This window comes from Octopus bimaculoides, chromosome 1 (assembly GCF_046866305.1).
Source record: "Octopus bimaculoides isolate indiv1 chromosome 1, ASM4686630v1, whole genome shotgun sequence".
NCBI classification, from domain to species: Eukaryota; Metazoa; Mollusca; class Cephalopoda; order Octopoda; family Octopodidae; genus Octopus; species Octopus bimaculoides.
The window spans coordinates 95,017,202-95,041,409 of record NC_142928.1 but is presented as its reverse complement, the minus strand read 5'-3'; the positions used below and the strand labels follow the sequence as shown (position 1 = coordinate 95,041,409).

General features: G+C 32.6%; 1 protein-coding gene across 3 annotated transcripts in view; it reads left to right on the top strand.

The window, feature by feature from the left end:
- Window positions 1-16,583, top strand: part of LOC106873159 (uncharacterized) — a 329,246-nt gene extending 312,663 nt beyond the window's left edge. For all 3 annotated transcript variants that reach the window (XM_089354161.1, XM_089354165.1, XM_089354155.1), the window contains exons 128-138: window positions 401-648; window positions 2,917-3,037; window positions 4,838-4,906; window positions 6,428-6,534; window positions 7,551-7,692; window positions 9,813-9,947; window positions 10,591-10,694; window positions 11,945-12,037; window positions 13,387-13,492; window positions 14,654-14,791; window positions 15,486-16,583. In XM_089354161.1, coding sequence (XP_089210287.1) covers window positions 401-648; window positions 2,917-3,037; window positions 4,838-4,906; window positions 6,428-6,534; window positions 7,551-7,692; window positions 9,813-9,947; window positions 10,591-10,694; window positions 11,945-12,037; window positions 13,387-13,492; window positions 14,654-14,791; window positions 15,486-15,647 — 1,425 coding nt within the window. In that variant the 3' untranslated portion in view covers window positions 15,648-16,583. The remainder of the gene's footprint in view (window positions 1-400; window positions 649-2,916; window positions 3,038-4,837; window positions 4,907-6,427; window positions 6,535-7,550; window positions 7,693-9,812; window positions 9,948-10,590; window positions 10,695-11,944; window positions 12,038-13,386; window positions 13,493-14,653; window positions 14,792-15,485) is intronic.
- Window positions 16,584-24,208: the final 7,625 nt, after the last annotated feature.

Below are 24,208 nucleotides of genomic sequence, written 5' to 3'. Positions count from 1 at the left end.
AAATGTTTGTTTAAACATCTATGTTCTCATATAAATGTTATCTCTTTATTATATTTTCCACTTCACTTCTGCTACAAGGGACAGGTATTTTTAGTACCTCTAAATTTTGAATATAAGATGATAACCTACTCTTGTTTATGTTGAGGGTTAACAATTTTTATCTTAGACTGTTACCTCTTCATCTAGAAATTCATAAATCAGCTTTCCAGCATAAGAAAATTAAATTACTCCTCAATAATACCGCTAGAGTTGGAATTCTTTAATACTTTTAAGGGGAAAATATTTAATAAAACTTCCACTTGAATTAAGGCCATAGCATATTTCAAGTTTCAGATTACAGCTGTTGCTTTTATTTTTAAAAAAATTAACTCTAATATTTTTTTTTTCTTTTATATTATAGGTATTACAGAACGCTTACCAGATATGTAAATATGTATTCTTGATCTTCCCACAATTCTCTCTCAGTTATGGATTAGTTTCATTGGGAAACAACCAGCTTCAAACAAGTATTTTTGCTCACTTTGGAATGGATGTATATCAAAATCCATTTGAAATGCTGCATTGGCACATTATCTCATTACTCATTTGTGGAATAGTCTTCTTCCTCATTACCTTATTCTTAGAAACTCATAACTATTGTACACGAAGGTAAGAATCACTTGTATAAATTAGATTAATATATTCAACACAGAGTTTATTTTTTGTAGGTCTATATGTTGATTCAAAAACCAGTCCTGTTGTTTTCAATCAGAATCAATAACAACCAGAGTTTTATCAGATTGAGTAATAAAGTCAGCAAAAGTTTGGCCAATTATATAAACATACCCTGGATTTTCTAAACATGATGTCACCATAGATCTAACTAGATTTGCTCTGGATAGACCAGATTTAAGAGAGACCAAAATAAAAGAGGCAAACAGACAGGAATGAATAATAGATAGAGAGACAACTGACAGACAAGAGAGCACAGAACACAGTCATGTACTCACACCAAGTGCCATTCACTATTGAGCTGATGTGCTAAATATTAAGTCTGTAACACAAAGGAACCTAGCACCTAGGGCTACATTATGGCAGCTGACACTCATATTCATTCAGTCACCTCTCTCTAAATCTCTCTTTTCATCTACACACAATAACAGAAACTGTCTAACCAAGTCACTACTGTGAACAGAACTTTCTGATGTTACTCTGGTGACCACTTCTCACCACTTTACTGTTATACCTTTAACTGCAGAATTAAATTTCAAATATCCACCAAAAAATAGAACTGGTATTTTCAGAAAGTCATGTTGTCTCATTAAATGTGACACATCTCAGCAAAAAATAGTTTCAAACATGACATTCCTCAACATAAGATAGATTGGTATATAAAACTACTTTCCACAGTTAACTCTTTGGAGACGAAGCCTCATTTGAAGTTTCAGTGCCAAGAAGATGGAGTCCTTTCAACAAAACCTACAGAGGTCATGCATTACACTGAACCACAAAAGAAATGCAAAACGTATTTGACTGTAAAATATGTTTTAATTTCATTATGTCAGAGATAAATTTTGATAAATCTGATTAAGTCAATTTCTTGGATGCACTTTGACCACAGTCTGTGGATCGTTGTCTATGTGTTCAGGTAGTGGGTAGATTCAGCACACTGAGATTGTAGGGAATGACATGCTCAATACTGTGTATGCCCTCCCTGGATCGGTACATGGAGTGCATGAGACAGTTCGCAAGAGTCATTGGCACCTGTGCCCACACCCTGTGGAAAGCTGCCTCCAGGTCCACATGGGCTGTCAGCCTTGGAACCACATGGTTTGGCTGACTAGGCAATAACGCAACGGAAAGTGTGAGGAATATTATTGCAGTATATGGGGATTGGACAATAATCAGTGTCAATGGTAGTTCCAGAAATTCTGAGAAACTACAGCTTAAAAGATGAGTCTCATCCTAGATGATCCATAGAGCTCAATGAGGATGTCCTGCAAACCCTGGTGGAACAAAATCTCATTGTAATTGTTGAAGAACTAGCAGAGAAGCTTGGATTTGGTCATTCAATCATTCATCGACTCCTGCATGCCATTGGAAATGTCAGCAAATTGAGTCAATAATTTCCTCACAAACTTTCTGAGTCTAATTGCATGCAGAGAGTGTATGTGTGCTTTTCTTTGCTATCACGTTTCACGAATGAACCTTTTTTGGACTGAATAGTGACTGGTGATGAGAAACAGGTTCTCTATAAAAATGACAAGTACCAAAGGCAGTGGGTAGGGAAAAGAGAAACACCAGCACTCCAGACTAAAGAAGGTCTTCACCCATGTAAGGTGTTGTTATCTGTTTGTGGGATATGAAAGGTTTAGTCCACTTTGAACTTTTAATTCAAAACCAGACGATAACACAGATCTACTGCAAGCAGCTTGAGCAATATAAGTCAGTACTAGAAAGAAAACAACCTCCTCTGGTTTCAAGATGGAAAGTTTTCTTCCATCAGGATAATGCTTGACCACTTACAACGAGGATGGCATTCCAACGACAGAAGCAGTTTTAATGGGAAATGATGCCCCACCCATCATGTTCGCTGGACATTGCCCCATCAGATTATCAATTATTCCACAGTCTTCAAAATCATTTGGATGGAAAAAATATGAATTCTGTAGACAAGATCAGAACAGTAGTGGAGGAGTAGTTTTCGTCACAGACAAGTGAATTTTGGAAGTGGGACCCTGCAATTCTACCAGATAGATGGAAGAGCATTGTAGAAAATGAAGGAGAATATATTTTAGATTGAAAAAGAACTTTGCTTATCTTAAATTTGAAAAATAAAAGTAGTATAAAAAAAACACATTGTTCATATATATATATAGTTATTTATTTATTTATTTATTTATTTATTAATTTATTGGTGTCTATTCTTATTAATAGAGATAAAACTATACACACAAGTATAATCAAGGAAGACGAAGATGTACAGCATGAAAGAATGCGTGTTGAGAAAAATATTGAAAAGCAGGAAAATTCTATTTCTATCTTGAGACTTACAAAAGTGAGTATTGCATATTTATTTCTTCAATGATGCCTTTTTACTATTGGTTCATGTCATCATCATCATCATCATCATCATCATCATCATCATCATCATCATCATCATCATTATCATCATCAACATCATTATCTTCATTTAAAATCCGTTTTCCATGTTAATGGTTTGACTGGAACTAGTTTGCCAGGGGGGTGTCCAAGCTCTATAGTTTATTTGGCATGGTTTTTATGGCTGGATGCCCTTCCTAATGCCAACCACTTTACAGAGTGTGATGGGTGCTTTTTTACATGCTACTGGCATAACTGCACTTTACATGGTACCAGCATGAATATGAATACATTTTACATGACACCAGCACAGGTGCATTTTATGTGGTACCAGCACAAATGCATTTTACACATGGCATGTATTTCTTATCAATCTTCAGACACGTTATTCAAATACACATCTTTTATTCAGTAGTTACATTTTATTTTATATATTTTTTTGTGTGTGATTATAGTTACAAAACAAACAAATTAAGGCAATGTGTTTATGATGACTGACTTCAAGTTCTACAAATGTGAGGGGTGGGGGTGAACAGTCCTGTGGTTAGAGTGTCGCACTCATGATTGCATGATCATGGTTTCAATTCCCAGATTAGCAGTGCATTGTGTTCTTGAGCAAAACACTTTATTTCACATTGTTCCAGTCCATTCGGCTGTAAATTAGTAACCCTGTAATGGACTGGCATTACGTTCAGAGTGAATGTTGGCCTACTCATAGTAGGTGATGGCATCTTTTGAATACTACAAGTGAGGAAGTACAGTGTGGCCAGTTGTATATAGCAATATTTAATAATCTGGTCAATAATGTGATACTGTGATATATATATATATATATATATATATATATATATATATATATATATATATATATATATATTAATTTTTAGCTATTTCAGTCATTAGAATGTGGCCATTTTGGGGCATTGCCTCGAGAAATTTTAGTTGACCAAATCCACTCCAGTACTTATTTTCGGTTTCTTTTTAAACCTGGAACTTATTCTATTGGTCTCTTTTGCCAAACTGTTAAGCCATTGGGAAGTAAACAAACTAACACTGGTTGTCAAGTGGTGGCAGAAGACAAACACAGGCACACTTACACACCAATATATATGTATATATGTATACACACACACACATGTATATATGTATATATCTATATATATATATATATATATATATATATATATATATATATATATATATATATATATATATATATATATAAAATGGGCTTATTATCAGAGTGATTCTTAGAAAGCAAATTCACCAACTGCTGTTCATTTCTTTTTGTCTGTTTTCCAAGCTAGCATAGGTTAGAAGAATTTATTATTCTTTACCATTGAATACATTTTATAATGTTTTTTCACTGTGCTTGCTTAGATCTCAATAAAGTCTTGCTACAAATCAAGACAAACTGAACAGTAAAATGATCTAAGATACAAGTGCATAAAATTAAAACTTTGGTTAAAGCTTGAACTTTTGTTATTACTGTTATTGTTTCTTTGTTTTTTTCTTATTCTACTTTTGTCATTTTCTTTTTACTTTTGTTCTGTCTTTTCCTTCTTGTTATTATTTTTCTTGTCTCCCTTTTCCTATTGCAATCTTCTTTTCCTCTTCGTACTACTGAGAGATAAACCTGTGTTTTCTTTTAACCACTCATAAAATGTTTTCTTTTAACCACTCATAAAATGTTTTCTTCCACTCTTTTTCTCACAAATTTACTTAAATTTTAATTTTCTGTTTTTTATCTTTCTAGATGTACCGACAAGGTTTAGAAAGGATATTAGCAGTGAACCAGATTTCTCTTGGAATAAAGGAAGGAGAGGTATGACTGTTACCAAAAAGTTATACATAATATCCAACAAATATTGGGGTTTTTTATTCAATCTTAGGCATTTAGCAAAAGTTTGACACTGAATCAACTACATCATGTTTTCTTGTTTGATAGCATTTGAATGCATTCTATCTAAGAATGGTTTGGAAAAATCCTGATTATTAGTTTTTGCTTTTTGTTCAAAAGTATTGGAGAGCTGGAGGTAATACATAAACAGTTTTATTGATTATTGTAAGAAGAAGCTGTTTCAAGTTGTCCAAAGCCAATTGATAGAAATAAACAAGCGTGGTATAATACTGATGGTATTTAGTTCAAAATCTTGATGGTCAGTGGCAGAAGAGAAAAATAAGATAAGGAAGGATTGCACACCATTTAGTTCCTTGAGATTTTATTTTCAGAATAGTCTGTAAGTCTATAAATGATTAAGTATGTCTATGTGCATTCTCCTTTACTAAATATCAAACAATATGATTTATTTCTAAGAGAGTATTTTGTTCATGTCTCACCCACCAATTAAAAGTTTACTACATTAGAATATAGACTATCCAGCTTAATGTTTTGCTGCATTTGGTTTGGTACTTAACTGTTTTGAGTTCAGATCCCAAATAAAATACACCTTGTATTTGTTGCCTTCTGTTCTTAACAAGACAAATACCATCAATATACAAACACCAAGTGAATGTTCCATATTCAACATGAACAAAATACAGGGTGTCCACAAAGTCTGGGTACATGGAATAAATAAAATCATAACATAAATTAAATATAAGACTTCTTTTTCGGGGGTGTGTTGAAAGAGGAAGTTTACTCAATAACCATTACAGATCTATTTATTAACATTATAATTAAATAAAATTGTTTTGTTTTAAAAGTATGTGCTAATCCCCGTGTACCCAGACTTTGTGGACACCCTGTATTTACTTGATGTCTAATATAATAAAAAATACAATCAGAAATGTTCCATGTTATGCGCTTTACAATATTTTGCTTCAGGCCTTCTACAGAGAATTCAAATCTTGCCAGCATTGACAATCATCCTGAGGAAACTTCTATGCAGTTGCTTGATCTGCTAGAAATAGCAGACAAATCTCCCCTACAGTGTCCAAAGCTCACTCTGTACTCATAGAATTAATGTACCTTATTTTCTAGCATACAAGTCAACATAGTATATAGCATAAACATGTAGTGTCAACTTTCAAACATTGTCACTATCTTTTCAAATCCTACAGCATTTCACATGGAATTTTTGGTCTACTAAAATCATCTTAGTTTATAAGTCAGTTCAACTTTCTTCGGTCAGTCCACCTTTCTTATATACCAGATGATATGGTAATCTTAGATATACTATGTTGAAATAAAGTTAGAACGTATCTGAATGGAATGTCTTTGATCATAGGTATGTTTAAAAACTGAAGTTCAGTCTAATCAACCATAATCTTCTCTAACAAAATTGCCTTTCTCTTTTGTCATAAAAAAAAAATTAATGTTCTTTTCTTGTACATTACTAAACAGTGTTTTGGACTGCTTGGAGTCAACGGAGCTGGAAAGACAACTACATTCAAAATACTGGCAGGACAACTTTCATCAACATCTGGAGATGTTTTCATTAAAGATGAAAGGTTTGTATTAGTCAAATTTATACATTAGCTTGTCCACCTACTCACTGTATGCTTATATTAATTATAAACTGATAAAATTATGGACAGCAGAAGATTAATTCACAAAATGGCTGAGTTGTTACAGTTTAGGAAGTGAATCAGGAGAGATTATAGTATAAGGAAAACTGTTTTGTGATATTTGTTTTAGCTCTCTATTCTAGGTTCAAACTCTACCACTATCAACTTTTCTTTTCATCTCTTGCCTGCAAGTATTTATTTGGACTCTTTGTCTTCTGTGTTTTTGGGTGTGTGTATGTATGTACGTGTGTGTGTGTGTGTGTGTGCGTGTGCGTGTACATGTGACTGTCTCTCATCACTTGACAGTTGTGGTTGGTTTGTTTATGTCCCCCATAACTTAGTGGTTCACCAAAGAACACTGATAGAATATCAGACTTAGGTTTGTGATTATGTTTGTCCCTCCACCATCACTTGACTGCCTGTGTTGGTGTGTTTACATCCCCATAACTTAACAGTTCAGCAAAAAGAGACCAACAAAATAAATACTAGGCTTAGTCCTGGGGTCAAGTTCTTAGACTAAAACCCTTTAAAGTGGTGCTCCAGCATGGCTGCAGTCAACTGGCTGAAACAAGTAAAAGAATAGTATTTTTGTTTGGCATGCCATTCAAAAAGTCTTGCAGGTTGCGTGTGTCTGATTTAGAAACTCCCTCTTTGGCATTGGTTGTTTATAATCATAAGATTATGAGTTCAATCCCTTGTTTGAGTGGCATGTTGTATTTTTGTGTATATGGTGATAAGAATAAGAATAATGGGAGTGATAGAGTGGATAATAGCATTTTAGTAATTGTGGTAGTGCTGTTGCAGTTATAATCATTGAAGGAAATGTGGATGATAATGCTGGTGATTGAGGTAAAGATGGCAACAAAAAACAAATAATTAATTTTGTCTTATTGTATAATTTTGTCTTATTCTATGAAAGTATTTTTAGATAATTTATTTTATTTTATTTTATGATTTAGTTTATCCAAGAACAAAAGAAATGCTAGAAAACTCATGGGTTACTGCCCACAAGAAGATGCTCTTGATTATTTCTTAACTGGACGAGAACTGCTGTGGTACCATGCTAGAATCAGGGGGATACCAAAATCAGAAATAAATGCTGTAAGTTATTTATATTGAACTATTATATTTCTTTCTCATTTGCATCTATTTTATATTCTGTGTTTGAATCTTACTGGACCTCAACTCTGGTTATCATCTCTTCAACATTGAGAAGAAGAGTACCCATTATAATCTAGAACAGATAGAATTGACTGTTACCTCCTTAAATGTTGAAGTTTTTTTTTTTTTTGTATGTTCAGAAATCAATAGTTCTTTTTCTTTTAATTCTCAATGGGGTCATAAGGTAAGATATGAGAGTTGATCCCAGTTTTCTCTACTCAGAGCAATAGAGAACTTTTCTCCAAATAGGTTTCCAACTTATTGTTGGATTTGACTATTGGTGGATAAGTGTAAACTAACAAAACAATGAATGTCATTGGTTATATATATAATGAAGGCAACTATACACAATATAAAATCAAAAAATCAAAATTCATTTGTCACTAATTGTGACTGACAGTGGAGGGTAACACCTACATTGTAAGAAATAAGAGTTAAAAACCTTTAACTATTATTTTTAGCAATGTAGGTGCTACGTTGCACTGTCAGTCACAATCAATGACAGTTATATATATATATATATATATATATATATATATATATATATATATATATATATATATATATATATATATATATGTATATATATATATATATATATAGTTTTAGGGAAAAGAGCCAAGGTTTAAGAACTCATCAATGAAAATCCACTGTCACATATAGAAAAATTAATAAGTAAAAGCACAATAAATAAGTATAATATAATACAAAGTAAATATCATAAGATAATGATAATAAAACGACTACACGTGTTTCATAACCAATTTTCAAATAGAAAGAAAATTTAAATCGATTAAATCTATTGAAAATCAATTCTATTCAAAAATATAGCTAATCTTCAGATCAAAATACAACAATAATAATAATAAAAGAATGTATATATCAACCAACAATAAATAACAAATGAATGTATATAAACTCCGAATCTTGGGGTTAGTAGCCCGCACTCTTAACCACTACGCCATATGCTCACGGGCGCAGGCTACTAACCCCAAGATTCTGAGTTCGATTCCAGGCTGTGACCTGTATAATAATAATAATAATAATAATAACATCAAAAAATACCTTAGGAATGAGAACCCAGATTCGAAATTTCCCCAAGACACCTGATGAAGGCTGGAGGGTATATCAGCCAAAACGTGTGCTAACAAGATGAGGACAAATATCCATCAAATGTAAATAATGTAAATAATGTACATAATTCCTCATCTCTTAAATATAGAACTGTATAATCTAAACAATATTGTTAGCCTGGTGAACTAACAGAAAACTTATGAATTATTTTACCCAGATTGATAATCCCTCACTAATAACCATGTTTGTGTATATATATATTTATACATATACACACATACACTTTTTTGGGGATTAATGAATCTCAAAGTAGATAGAGCTATAAATAATAGTATCTAAATATTGGATTAAAAAACCTTTTAGATAGAAAAAGGTTGAAGGTTGTCATACTTAAAGATGTGGGTTCATATCTGATGGGTAGCCTTTGACTTTTTCTATCATCAAAGGGTTTTTAACCCAATATTTACATGTTATTATTTATAGCTTTATCTGCTTCCAGTTTCTTCATTCCTAAACAGAATTATTTCATGTTCTCTCAAAATTTCTAAAGTCTACTGATGTCAGTGATGATGATGATATACATAGTGCTTGTACAACTTATAATACTGATAAACTTTTCCTATTTATGGTCTCTATTTATACTTAAGCAAACTTAACAATGAGTATAACACTCCCACATGAATCAACATACTGAAATGCCTTTAATCATAGATTTGTTTGATCAGGGTTGACCTAGGCTAGAAAACAGCTGAAAAAAAAAAAAAAAAGGTGGTTTACTGAATTACATATATCCAAAAAATTCTCAATTTGGAATTTGCCTCTTGGGGAAAGCAAACAAAACCCTTACAACAATTGCTAATGATCTCAAAGAAGGGAAATAATTAATTTAAAATGTGAATTTTTAATAGCTTGTAAATTAAATAAACTTTATTCAGTTGAATTATTTATTATTAAATAACTGTAATGTTTCTTTTGTTTCTAATTAGATTCTCTGCCAATTGATAAATACATTAAATCTGGAAAATTGTGCCAACAAATTGATAGGCACTTATAGTGGTGGAATGAAGCGGAAATTGTCCTTTGCTGTTGCATTGCTGGGAGAGCCACCAATAGTACTTCTGGTAAGTAATAATATTTTAATTAATGAATTAAATAGATATCAGATAGAGATGTCAATCAATGACTGATGAAAACTAGTGACGCTAATAACTGACACATTGTGTTTTAAGGAAAATAACTTGATTTAATGATGTTGATACGCTTTAATGTTGATAGATACATATGAAAATATGTGGTTGTGGGTGAGATAATGTTTGGCAGAGTGTGTGTGTGTGTGTGTGTGTGTGTGTGTGTGCGCATGCTTTCAAGCATGATGCAGTCCCCGAACACATCAGATATTGTCAAATTGAAACTGCCCAGCCCATGCAAGCTAGATGTTAAATGGTGATAATTTTATAGGAGACTACAAACATGGAAGTTAATACCAATCAATGCATGTAGTATTTATGTCGCATTTTGAATTTAACATTGAATTATCACAGATCTGTGCCTTTCTCATCCAATACATATGAACTGTCTTGACAATTCCCATGCATGTATGCCTGTATATGTGTGTGTATCTGTGTCTGTGTGTGTCAGTGAATACATATATTAGCTTTAAGGAAGAAAATAAATGAATGAATAAGAAATGGAAATGGCAGGGTTATTATTGTTTTTATTTCCATTTACTTTGTAATTCATTTACATATTTGTTTGTTTTGTCAGGATGAACCAACAGCTGGCATGGATCCTGCTGCAAAACGTTTAGTTTGGAACTGTATCCTTAAAGCAACTGGCAAAGGACAATCAGTGGTCCTAACATCTCACAGGTGAGTACACTTAGAATTCATAACAGTATTATTACATCATCATCATCATCATCGTTTAACGTCTGCTTTCCATGCTAGCATGGGTTGGACGATTTGACTGAGGACTGGTGAACCAGACGGCTACACCAGGCTCCAATCTGATTTGGCAGAGTTTCTACAGCTGGATGCCCTTCCTAACGCCAACCACTCTGAGAGTGTAGTGGGTGCTTTTACGTGTCACCGGCACGAAGGCCAGTCAGGCGGTACTGGCAACGGCCACACTCAAAATGGTGTATTTTACGTGCCACCTGCACAAGAGCCAATCCAGGGGCACTGGCAACATTCTCGCTCGAAAGTCTTTACATGTGCCACAGGCACAAGTGCCAGAAAGGTGACGCTGGGCACAGGTGCCATCACGATTTCGCTTTCGCTTGCCCCAACAGGTCTTCGCAAGCTGAGTTTCATGTCCAATGAAGGAGACGACGTTGGCATAGGTGCCAGTTGTTGAATTTAGTTCGATTTCGATTTCCGTTGCATAGTACAGTAATATAAAGTTTGGGTGGATGAAGGTCTGAATGACTATGGAAACTAATACAACTACTATAGTTGTTTAGGAAATTGAATTGATATGGTTTTTATATAAACAGCAAATAAGACACTTGTTGCTTCATTTCATTTACACAATATATTATTTAAGAGGAAGAGTTATAAAAAAATTGATAAAAAGTATAGATATTTGTTTGGCAATTAGATTTGGAAAAGCATTGCTTTTTAATGACTTCCTGTGAGGTTTAATATAGTTAAATTTAATTTGTACCAACCTCAATAAGGAATTGAGTTAAGTAAAAACAATAGCAAATCAGAATGAGTATTTCATTATTCTACAAGTATCTTTTGATGATTGCAAATATTTCTGTAGCAATGATGCAGTCGCAAGTCAGATTTTCCCATATTGACTATTTGTTGAGATTTTTCTCATATTTATTGTCGCCGGCATTGTCATTGTTATTGTTGTCATCATCATTGTCATGATGATGATGATGATGATGATGATGATGATGATGATATAATGCCCATTTTCCATGCTGGCATAGGTTGGATGGTTTGACATGATCTGGTGAGCTGCAGGTCTCTGCCAGACTCCAGTGTCAGCTTTGGCATGGTTTATTAGTATAAATATAAAATGGATTTCCTGCTATTTCTATAACTTTCTAAATTAAAGTTTTACTATTGCAATTACTAAATTCTGAATTTGTTCCTCTTTTTTGCAGCATGCAAGAATGTGATGTACTCTGCAACAGGTTGTGTATCATGGTCAATGGACAATTCAAATGCATTGGCAGTCCTCAACACCTCAAGAACAAGTAAGTGTTGAATAAAATAATTGATATAATATTGTTATTTCCACCTCTTGAACAGTCCCACTGTGCGGCACCTTAGGCAAGTGCCTTCTACTATAACCTTAGGTTGACAAAAGCTTTGAGAGTGGATTTGGTGGATGGAAACTGAAAGATGCTTGTCACATATGTATAAATGAGCAAATATTCAAATGAATATTCATATAGATATCATTATTATTATTATTATTATTATTATTATTATTATTATTATTATTATTATGATTATTATTATTAAGACGAAGAGTGCGATTTGATTGTAAGATATTTTATTAGTTGAACGATATTTCAACAGTACGTCTGTCTTTGTCAAGTTTGAAATAAGAAGTGATAAAAATTCAAAATTATAGAAATTTAAATGCAAAGTATGAACGAGAGCAACCAGCATACACACATCATGAGTTTTTTAAGTTACAATTTTATAACAGGTGAAAAGAAAAGACAGAAAAAAGAAGACAACAGTAAAAAAAAAGGAAAGAAAAAGAGAGAAAGAAGAATATTTAATCAAACAGTTTTGTATAAATTTGATGATATTCTCCTGGTATCTTATTCATTCCTCCAGGGCGTGATGTTAATAACCTGCAAACATATTTCTCCTCATGCATCCTGAGAAGTGAAAGTGAAGCAGATTCGGAATATTTTCTGAGAATATGCACTTTCAAATCTTCTTCAAAATTACAGCCACTTGATATGAAATGTTCAGCAAGTTCTGTCGAACTACTATTATTGTGCCTGACATCGAATCTGTGCCCATTAAACCTTTTGTTTAATTGTTCTGTTGTACAACCAACATAAATCAAGTTATGTTTCGTGCATTCTGCACCGTACACTAAATGGGAATCTTTACATGTTCCCCCTTCTGTAGAAATCATAACATTTCTGTTATGATTTCTGATGGAATTCACTTCACTCAAGTTGTTGCACAATGAACAGGGCTTACCTCTCTTGTAGCTGTTCTTTAAAGTACAGCATGTAGATGCTCCAATGTTCATTTTCTTGGAGTCAGATACCAGTAGACAATCAGCATCCTATTTCTCAATTTATTATTTATTGGAACACTAAAATCTTTGTAGGGCTAGTTGAGGGAGGAGGAGGGTGTAGTGACTATAGCAGACTGACATGTACTGATAAACTGACACATCAGTCTTACCAAATCAATTTTATTAATATAAATTTAAATTTCATTAATTTAGAATATTTGCATATTTGGCATAATTTGTGGATTATAGTTGTTAATTATTGGATTTTGGGAATGCATTGACAGTCAGTATTAATGCTTGTTTTATTTTGTTTTTGTTTTTTTTCTTTTTTTTCAGATTCAGTAAAGGATATTCATTAAGCATCAACCTAAAAGAGATCTTGTCAGATTCTTCCAATCTTGATAAATATGTGTTTGAAAATTTCCCTGGCTCAGAAAAGAAGGTAAACTTACCATCCATTTATCTTATATCCCCTTTTTCTTAAGTTTGTATGGTGTAGTTTGAAGGAGATTTGGTCGCAATTTCTAGCTAGTGAAATAAGTTTGTACAAGCATGTTACTCTTGTTAGCTTCATTTCCTGTAGAGACATATGCTAGTTAACATGGAGCTAGTCTAATTATCTATCAAGTTGAAAGCCAAGTAAATTGTTCAGATTGATTTTTGCTTCTGAAACTATTTCATATTGCTTCAATTTGGTATGTGCCAACACAATTTTCAGTTGAGTCAGTAATCTATGCCATATAAGTTCTTTTAAAAATAATTATTAATTTCTCTCTCTCTCTCTCTCTCTCTCTCTCTCTCTCTCTCTCTCTCTCTCTCTCTATCTCTCTCTATCTCTCTCTCTCTCTCTCTCTCTCTCTCTCTCTCTCTCTCTCTCTCTCTCTCTCTCTGCATGTGTGTGGCGGATGTATGGTGTGTGAGTGTGTGTATATATATATATAAACTCAATTTGTGGAGGTTTATGCTCTATCATTATGAGTAATTATTCTACCAGTAGTAAGCTGGCAGGATTATCAGCACAGTAGACAAAATGCTTAGTGACATTTCTTCTGGCTCTTTATGTTCTGAGTTCAAATTCTACTGTGGTTGATTTTGCCTTTTATCCTTTCAAGGCCAATAAAATAAGTACTAGTTAAGTATTGGTGTCAATGAAATCAAATAACCCTCTCACCCAAAACGTCAGGCTCTGAGCCTATAGTAGAAAGAATTATTTTATATGATGTTATAACGATTTCTATTCTGGAAATGAGCAATATCGTAGAGTATATGTGAGCACTTGATCATTTCATTTCAAATCTGCTCTTAACTTCATTCTCTTAACTGATTGCATTGCTTATTCCTATGGGAAATGAATTTATACTAAAATTGCTTTCTCTCCACTCTCAATTTTAATAGGACTAAAAAAAAGAACCTATTTGTTAGTAACTGTCAATAACAAAAAATGAAACAAAAAATACAATCTTTTTCCGAGTGAATCATTTCACATTTATTTGAAATATATAGAGCATTCCACTGGGGAGTTTAATGTTTTATTTCATATATTTATACTTGCTGAGCATGCAGAGTAGTTGTTAACACTTCTAACACATTTGTATAATTTCAGGATAGTCACAATACTACCCTGCAATACTCTATCCCTAAGAACACTTCTAAGGTTGCAAGTATATTTGAAGTACTGGAAAAAGGAAAGAATCTCTTTGCTATTCAAGATTATGCTGTATCACAAACAACATTGGATATGGTAAGTAAATTAGCTTATTTAATAAATAACATTATAAATAAAAATCTTAAAAGGATATATTCTTAAAGAAATAACAATTAAAATACTTCTAAATCTAAAATGAATTAAAATAGAAGTCATACATGTCTATTGAAGATAATGAAATTAAAGTATGTCTCATCAAATATTATTAAGATCTTATAAAGAGATTGGATTGGCAGGAATCGTTTGTGTATTCAACAAAATGCTTTGCAGTGTTTGTTTCATCTCTTTTCATTCCATGTTCATATCCTACCAGAGTCAACTTTGCTTTTCATCCCTCTGGGTAGATAAAATTAAGTACCAGTGAAATATTGAAATTAATTTAATTAACTAAACCCTTCCCTTTAAATTGCTGATTTAGTACTTAGATTGAAAATTATCAATATGCTGCCGTTTGTTGATATGGGAGCATTTATTTCCATATGAATGAGAAAACATGGTAATCCTTATAACTTTTACCAAGGTGTTTCATAGTCGAATTCAAAACCAATTAAGAGCCTTGATAAAGGGCATTGACAGAGCTGGCATGAGTAAAATATAACAGATTGCAATACAAGCAATTTAAGTTAGGTAATTCTCAAAATTTAGTTAATTATTTGGCTTAACTTTTATTGAATAAATTTTTTTTTTTTTTAAATCTTTTTACATGGATTATTTATTTTGATTTTTCCAGGTCTTTCTGGGTTTTGCAAAGGAGCAAACAGATGGTTTTGTTGATGAAATTGATGAGGAAGACTATCCAGCATATGCATATGACCACAAAGCTTTTAGCCTTGAACCTGAGATGTTATACAGTGATCCAAAGCTAAAATACACCCAGACTTCTAATTTATAAGAAAAACTTCATTTTAAATAATATTTCTTTTATTGGCTTTATACTATTTCCATTTTCTTTTCTTAAAATATTTCAAGATACATCAAAGGAGTAGAAAACAAAAATTGCCTCCTGTGATAACTATACAAATAACATATTCTAAGTTTTCAACTAATAGATCTTTTCTCTCAGAACATTCAGAAAGCAGATTTGTTAATATTATCTCAATAATGGTTATGTGAGTGCCAAAAAAAAAAGCGCTAAGGTAAACTCACTGTGTGTTTATGTTTCAACCTTGTAACCATATAACTTCTGTCACATCATTGATGTCATTAACATCACACAAATTCATTTCCCTATGGGTTTCAGACCTGATGCCTATCTAAAAAAAAAAGAATAGATATCTAAGCTATACAACTGTTGTTTTGCTGTGATTTCTCTCACTTACTGAATTAACAGAAATTAATTGGATCTACAGTACAATCATCATTAAATATTTGCATGATTTGTTCTGCTTTGTATCCAAACTATTTATCATAAAAATACCTTAAAAGAGATAATAATTTTATAAAAACTAACTGGTGTGTTTAGACCATTTTTTTTACGCCCATTTTCTTAAAAGCAAAAAAGAATTTAAAGATATTTTTTTAATTTTCCCAATGAAAGATAAGATGGTAATAAGGACATTAACAGAACAATGAGAAGACCAAGTTGTTGTAGGAATATCTCTTCCATTTCTTTGACTGTATCTGTAAGTTAAAGATCAACTGAGTAAAATGTGTAAATATATCCCTAATACTTCCTAAAAATCTAAAGAATTCTTTCTTGGTAAAATATAACCATATGAAGCTCAACTAATTGGCAAAATCAGTTTTAAATTGTTGTTGTTATTTATTATTATCATTATTGATTTCTTTATAATATTAACAAATAAATAAACCATTATTGTTATCATTATTATTATTTTTATTATTATTATTATTATTATTATTATTATTATTATTATTATTATTATTATTATTATTATTATTATTATTATTATTATTGTTATTATATTAGAGTGATGAACTGACAAGAACTAAAGTAACAAATAAGATACCTTCAAGTACTTTAGTTCATTCCTCTACATTCTAAGTTCAAGTCCCTCCGGTGTCATATTTTGCTTCCTTCCTTCCAGGCCAATAATTAGTATATTAGTCCACTGTACTTCTTCAATAGAAATCGGTCTTCAATCAGTATATCACCATTAATATTTTTTACTTCAGTTATGCCCCTTTATATAATTAAATAACCTAGACTCCTACAGTATTTCATTATTTCTCTTTTACATTCTATTATATCCCACTGGAGTCAGCTTTCCCTTTCATCCTTCCAAGGTTGATAAAAATAAAATATTTGTACTGCAGTTTATTTAATCAACTAACACTTCCCACTAAGTATGTGACCCTGTGCTTATGCTAAAAATCATTATTATTATCATCATTGCTATTATTATTATTATTATTATTATTATTATATGGCGGCAATTTGGTAGAATCGTTACCATGCCAGGCAAAATGCTGAGCAGTGTTTCATCCATCTTTACATTCTTAGTTCAAATTCCACCATGGCTGACTTCACCTTTCATTCCTTAGTGGGTTGATAAAATTAGTACCAGCTGAGTACTGGGGTCAATGTAATCAACTTGCCCCAAAACTTCAGGCCTTTGCCTATAGTAGAAAAGATTATTATTATTATTATTATTATTATTATTATTATTATTATTATTATTATGATTATTATTATTATTATCAAGCCTTATTTGCAGACTATTGCTTATTGAATAAGATATAATCAAAGGTATAGATATAAACCTTACACACACACACATACACACACACAAATTCCATGCACATACTTATACAGATATGGAAACATTAATTGCTGCACAAATACTCACATACTTAAACATACATACTATAATTTCTCCTCATCCATAGAAAGATTTTCATAATTTTTTTTTTTACACATTTTTCTTTGTTATCACTTGTATCATTCCTTTTCTTTTGGATGTACTCCTCAGGTAGCATTTGATTGAATTTAATCTTTATTAGTTTCAAGTTTAATATTTTAATTTTAAAAAATACAAGCTCAATTAATAAAATTAACAAATTGATTTGATTTTTACTTTGAAACAACTTGTAACATGTCTAAAGAAATCACATAAAACAAAAGTGAAATGATTCTGATTATTATTATTATTATTATTATTATTATTATTATTATATATTATTATTATTATTATACAACATATATTTTTACAAAAAGTACACTTTGATTCTTGTTTTTTTTTTATTATATGCGTGTTGAATAAGTTTGTATAAATTATGTATGATGAAAATGAAGTAGGCTGCAGAAGTATACAAGAGTGGTTGAATTATCAAAAATGTCACATTTAGCAGAACAAAATACATTTAATTAACTAAAAAACATTATAGTTTTCTAAATAATGCTAGAGCATTAAATTTGAAACACTCTGGTCAAAATTTGAACTGGCCCTTATATATTTTGAACCTCATAAAACACAGCATGCTATACAAGCTCATCCAATAAGAGTCATGAAACTTGCAGCAGCTTGCATTTAGATTCTCTCTATATCAAATATATATATATCTATGTATATATAAGGGTCAATAATTTCTGCTAACAGAAATGGCACTGTGCCAAAGAGAGCATTCAAAACTAAATGCGAAATTATTAAGTGAAATTTCCTCTTTTTTTTTTTTTTTCTGCTTCTGAATTTGATATTGCTTAACATTGGTTGTAATACCACACAGACATTTTAACTCAAATCTAACCATATTCTTTGTGAGTTTCTCTATTAAATCACTGAAATTCACTAAAATATATATATATATATATATATATATATATAATTATGAAAGCTTTGTTCTGTTAAAGGTTCACAATATGAAGCTTTGAAGAGATCAGTAAAGATGCTTTTTATGTAAAAATCGTCATACATTGCCTTACATTGTCCAGCTGAATCAATGCAATTTCTAAAAGAACTGATAATTCTTTATATTTTCATACAAAAATCTATGGGTCAACTGCATATTTTTATTGTTTACTTTGAAATAAATCCTTGTTTTTTTTAAACATAAATTGTTGTCTGCTTTATTTGATAAATTGTAAACAAAGACAATTTTATTGCAATCAATTTCACCCAAAATAACAAACTACAATGTAGAAGAATCAAAGTAACAAAGTCATTGAGGCACTAATAACAGATCTTGAGTTTGAAAATTAATACATACATAGTTCTATACATTTCTTAGTCCACCTTGGGATCTTTGGGGTTTGACGGGCAACATTTGTTTTCTTAACGAAACACTTTCAAACTTGGGACACTGGTAGAATGTGTCATATAAAACAACTTTTTCTCTTAACCTTCTTAACAAAAAATTGTACATCGCAAGTTATTTCATGTTAAAGTTGTCGTATTTCTGTAATTTCAACCAATCACTGACGTCTATTCAGCTGTATACAGTTACTGCTGTTCGGTGTCAAGCGTGTTATTCCCTGTTTAATTATATCATTATTCCCTAGTAAGGGTTTAGGGTTTTAGGGTTAGGGTTTGGGTTTTAGGGTTAGGATTCGGGTTTTAGGGTTCGGGTTAAGGTTGGGGTTAGGGTTAGGGTTATGGTTATGAGTTATAGGGTTAGAGTTAAGGTTATGGCAAAAATAATCATAACCCTAACCGTAATCCTAAAACTAACCCTAACTCTAAAACCCGAACCCTAACTGTAAAACCCTAAAGCTAAAACCAGTACAAACGCACGAACGATGTCATAAATAAGAGTAACATGGGTAGTTGTTGTTGACAAACAACGGGACTAATTTTATTCAAGGGAAAAGATCCCATGACACCGTTACGGCATTAATTGTTTTCACCTCAATAGACGTCATTGATTGGTTGAATTTACCGAAATACGACAATTTTTTTTACATAAAATAACTCCGAATACAAAATCTTTTATCTGTTCTATACCACAAAATATAGAAATATTCGAAGTTTGAAAGTGTTTCGGTACCAAAAACACTACAAAAAAAATGTTGCCCGTCAAACCCCAAAGATCCCCACCTTGTTCTTGTTGCAGCTTTGCCTGTATGTGTTGATGCTGCTGCTGCTGCTATTGCTACTATTGTTGTTGGTGGTGGTGATGGTGATGCTGCTACTGTTGTTTTTGTTCTCATCACTGCTGTTGTTGTTACTGCTGTATACTGTTGTAGTGAAGGCTTCCTTTCTAGTGTCTTTTAATTATATTTTTTTAATAAGAGAATGCTCTTAAGTGGCCTTCTGCACTACACATGTCCATCTGCTCTCAACTGCAACATGCAGCTCCACTCCATTGGGCAGATTAATAAGTTCTGGGATCATTTTCACATCCTCCAGCTTGATCTGGAGGATCTCTATTGTGACCCCTAATCAAAATTTCTTTTCCATTCATTTGGCATTGAGAAGTGTGCCAATGCTCTCCAAAGTAACACAAGCCAAAATTCACCTGATGCCCAGTCCAAGTGAAACTCTATCTTAATGCAACAGTGCAACAAGTCCTTCTCCTTAAATATGTTGAGGGTGAGTTCCATGCTGCATATGGATACTTTGGAGTACTTTGGCATAAGGGCTTCACTCTTGAAGAGGACTTCCACGCTCCCCAACTGCAGCCCTGGTCACATGGTCTACATCTGTCCACATTTCTTTGATGGCACTTTCCACCTGGACATGTGTTGCTGTTTCTTGGCACTGGATTTTTTGCCAATATACAGTGATACACCACTGTCTTCCATGTAGTTGTTGCCAAAACCACTGCTAGGCGGGCAACTTGTACTCTCTGCCCAATTACCTTCACAAGCCATATCGCCTGTGTTAGGCACACTTCCTTGTCATTTAGGGAAAGTGAAAAGTATTGTTTTGATTTCATCACAAAGATTACTTGTCTCTAGAGTCCCTTACCGCTTACTTTGTCATTTTTATTCTTGTTATTCCTGCCGTTGTTGTCATTGCTGTTGCTATCATCATCGTCGTCGTTGTTTCATTCACTTTTGTATTTATTGCTACTGATACCGTTGTTGCTTGTAATGTTAAAAACCTTGTACTTAATTGTTGTCATTACTTTTGCTGTTATTGTTGTAGCAGTTGATGCTATTGTTCCTGTTATTGTTGTTATAGTGCAAATGTTCTCTCATAGACTTGCATGAGAAAATTTTCCTCCAACCACTTTGTTGAATACAATTGGCGTTACTACCACCATAATTCTAAATAAGAAAAAAATAACACGTGTATTTTCGAGTATAGTCTGGCAGTTTCTCTTTTCACCCAGTGAAGCAGGAGTCCTCATTTAAAATTTTAACCAAAATGTACAACAATAAACATTATTTTCAACAAAATTTTGCAAATCTTTGAAAGCTGATACAATATACGTTTCAACTGTAGTAGCTATATTAATCATAGGAATCATTTGAGGAATATTGATGTACCTATCCTTCTATACAACATCAATGGTCATTCTGACATTAATAAAGGAGATAATTTTAGTAATAACAACACAATAATACCAAATCAAGTACCAGGCTTTGTTCACTTTATATAAATACTAGTTTAACTATTGATAGGAAATGTAACACTAATGGTACTGACAGTAATTGTTGTTTACTATGAGATAAAAAACAATGCATCTGTAGAATTCCTGGTAAATGCACCCTGTATGGTCATTGCTTGAGATATAGCATAGTATATAAATGTATTGTGCATTATACACAACAGAATTCTACTAATGTTTATATAGATGCATCGATTGACTTTAGGAGACAATTTCTATCCCATCTTCACTTGTTTGCCTCAGTAATACACAAAACTTCCACTTTGTGAGCTAATCACATATCCATCTTAACAATAACATTCCCTATAATATTGCTTGGTCCATTATTAAAACAAAAAGGCCCAATCAGAGTGGCAGATTTCCATGCAACCCCTGTTGCACAAAGTTTGTCAATATCTTAAAGGAAAGTTCTCACTGTCTTCTCAATCACCAAAGGGAGGCTATCACATTTGGCTGCTGTCAATTTTTTAAAAACGGTTCTATTACCATAGATCTATGTTCTGAGTAGAATCTATACATGCCTCCTATTTTTTGCCCCCCTCCTTTCTAGAGCACCTAATTCTTAAACTTTATCTTTAGCATTTTCTTTCTTCATACCTTATAAATATACACATTTATGTCCTTTAAGTCATTCTTTTATTCTTTTACTTGTTTCACTCATTTGACCGTGGCCATGCTGGAGCACTGCCTTAAAGGGTGTTAGTGGAAGAAATCGACCCCAGAACTTATTCTATCGGTCCCTTTTGCCAAACCACTAAGTTACAGGGGCATAAACACACCAGCATTAGATGTCAAAGGATGGTGGGGGACAAAGACAGACACACACACAAATATATATATATATAAATATATAAATTCTTTTCAAAATGAGATAAAAAACCAAGGGTGTGAAGATTTTAGAACATTTATAAATAGAAGGTCTTACAACTGCTTCCAGGATATTTGTTATGTCCCTTCATTGGAGACAGTGTGAGAAAATGGTTAAGCAATAGTTTAGATATCCGATGTCTTTGAGTCTCCCGTCCTCCCTCCTTACTCATTCTTTTCTGGTTTTCTTGCATGACTTTCCATTAATTTCCTCCCTCACATCCAGGACTATCTCATTCTTGAACTTATCTTCTATGCCTGCTATCTATTACCAGCTCTATTAATCTATCAAATAGAGGTTACTTAACTATTTGATATTGCTTAACCATTTTCTCACACCGTCTCCGATGAAGGGATATAATAAATACCTGGAAACAGCTGTAAGACCTATTTATAAATGTTCTAAAATCTTCACAGCCTTGGTTTTTTATCTCATTCTAAAAAAAAATTTTTATATATACAAATTCTGATACATGACCTATGTTGGACCCCTTATTTGCATAATCAATGAACTTGGAGCTTAACTATGGTCTTTCCATAACACTTACTCGGCATTACCTGACACCTTTGGGTCTTATTGACACCATTACCTCTCATAACCTTTCTCTCTCTATTTATATATATATATATATGTATATATATATATATATATATATATATATATATATATATATATATATATTGATAGAAAAGACAACAAAAGAAAGTAAGAGACCTCAATATTATGTAAAATAGAGGAATTTATCTGTAAAAATGTGACAATTATTTGGTAGCCATGATAGAACTCCAGATAACTGAAGAGATGGCGGTGTGGGTTTCTGCCCCAGCATCTGAAACTTGTAGTTCTATCATGGCTACCGAATAATTGTCACATATTTTTACAGATATATATATGATGGGCTTCTTTCAGTTTCTGTCTACCAAATCCACTCACAAGGCTTGGTTGGCCCAAGGCTAGAGAAGACACTTGCCCCAGATTCCATGCAGTGAGACTGAACCCAGAACCATGTGACTGGGAAACAAGCTTCTTACCACACAGCCATGCCTGCACCTCTTCAAGGAATTATATTTATTTATCCACATGACTATTAATCTGTTAATTAGTCATATGTTTACTCCTCTAACTACCTTCCCAACCTTTCTCCTCTAATTAAATCAACCTCAGCTATCATTTACTTTTACATCCTTTGCTAAAAATTTTATAAGGGACACCACACTTCCACACACTTGTTGGCTTCCAACTTGACAGCTAGACAGTGGGGGAGGCATATACACAGCAAGGAGGTAATTTGCTCTTCCTTTTAATTTTCATCTTTCTGTTTATTGTCATTATACTCTTCTGACGTTTCAATCTACTGCCCACTCACCCTTAGAGTCAACTCATTGGTTTTGACTGAATTACATTGTCATTATAGCTATGACCCCCATATCCGATGTCTTTGCATCTCCCGTCCTCCTTCCTTACTCATTCATTTCTGGTTTTCTTGCATGACTTTCCATTAATGTCTCCCCTCACATCCAGGACTATCTCATTCTTGAACTTTTCTTCTATGCCTGCTATCTATTACCAGCTCTATTAATTTATCAAATAGAGGCTACCTATCTGTTTGATTTCTATTCATATATATATATACATAAAGATCATCGTTGCCCAAATTTCACACTCTTCTGACGATGAGGTGAAGTGTTCAATTTAAACTTGTGTTGATTCTTATACATTTGCTAACACCAATTTACTTTATGTATTTCTACACACAATACACATTACAGCTCTTATTTAACATCAAACCCCAGAAACAGCTATCCAGGTTGAACTGGTACAAAGGAGTACTTGAATTCTTGTTTTAGAGCTGGAGATTAAGGTCAAGGAGGTAGTCAAAGATCTTCCTTGGGATACAGTGAACTGTTTCAAATAATGATGTCTGATGAGGTAAATGAACAATAATAATTTCATTTCATTTCATTGCATATTACATATATTTTATTTATTGCATATCTATATATGTGGTATAGAATAAAAAATGTTTCTTTAGTGAAGTGAACATAACATCAATTTGAATTTCTCTTTTCCTC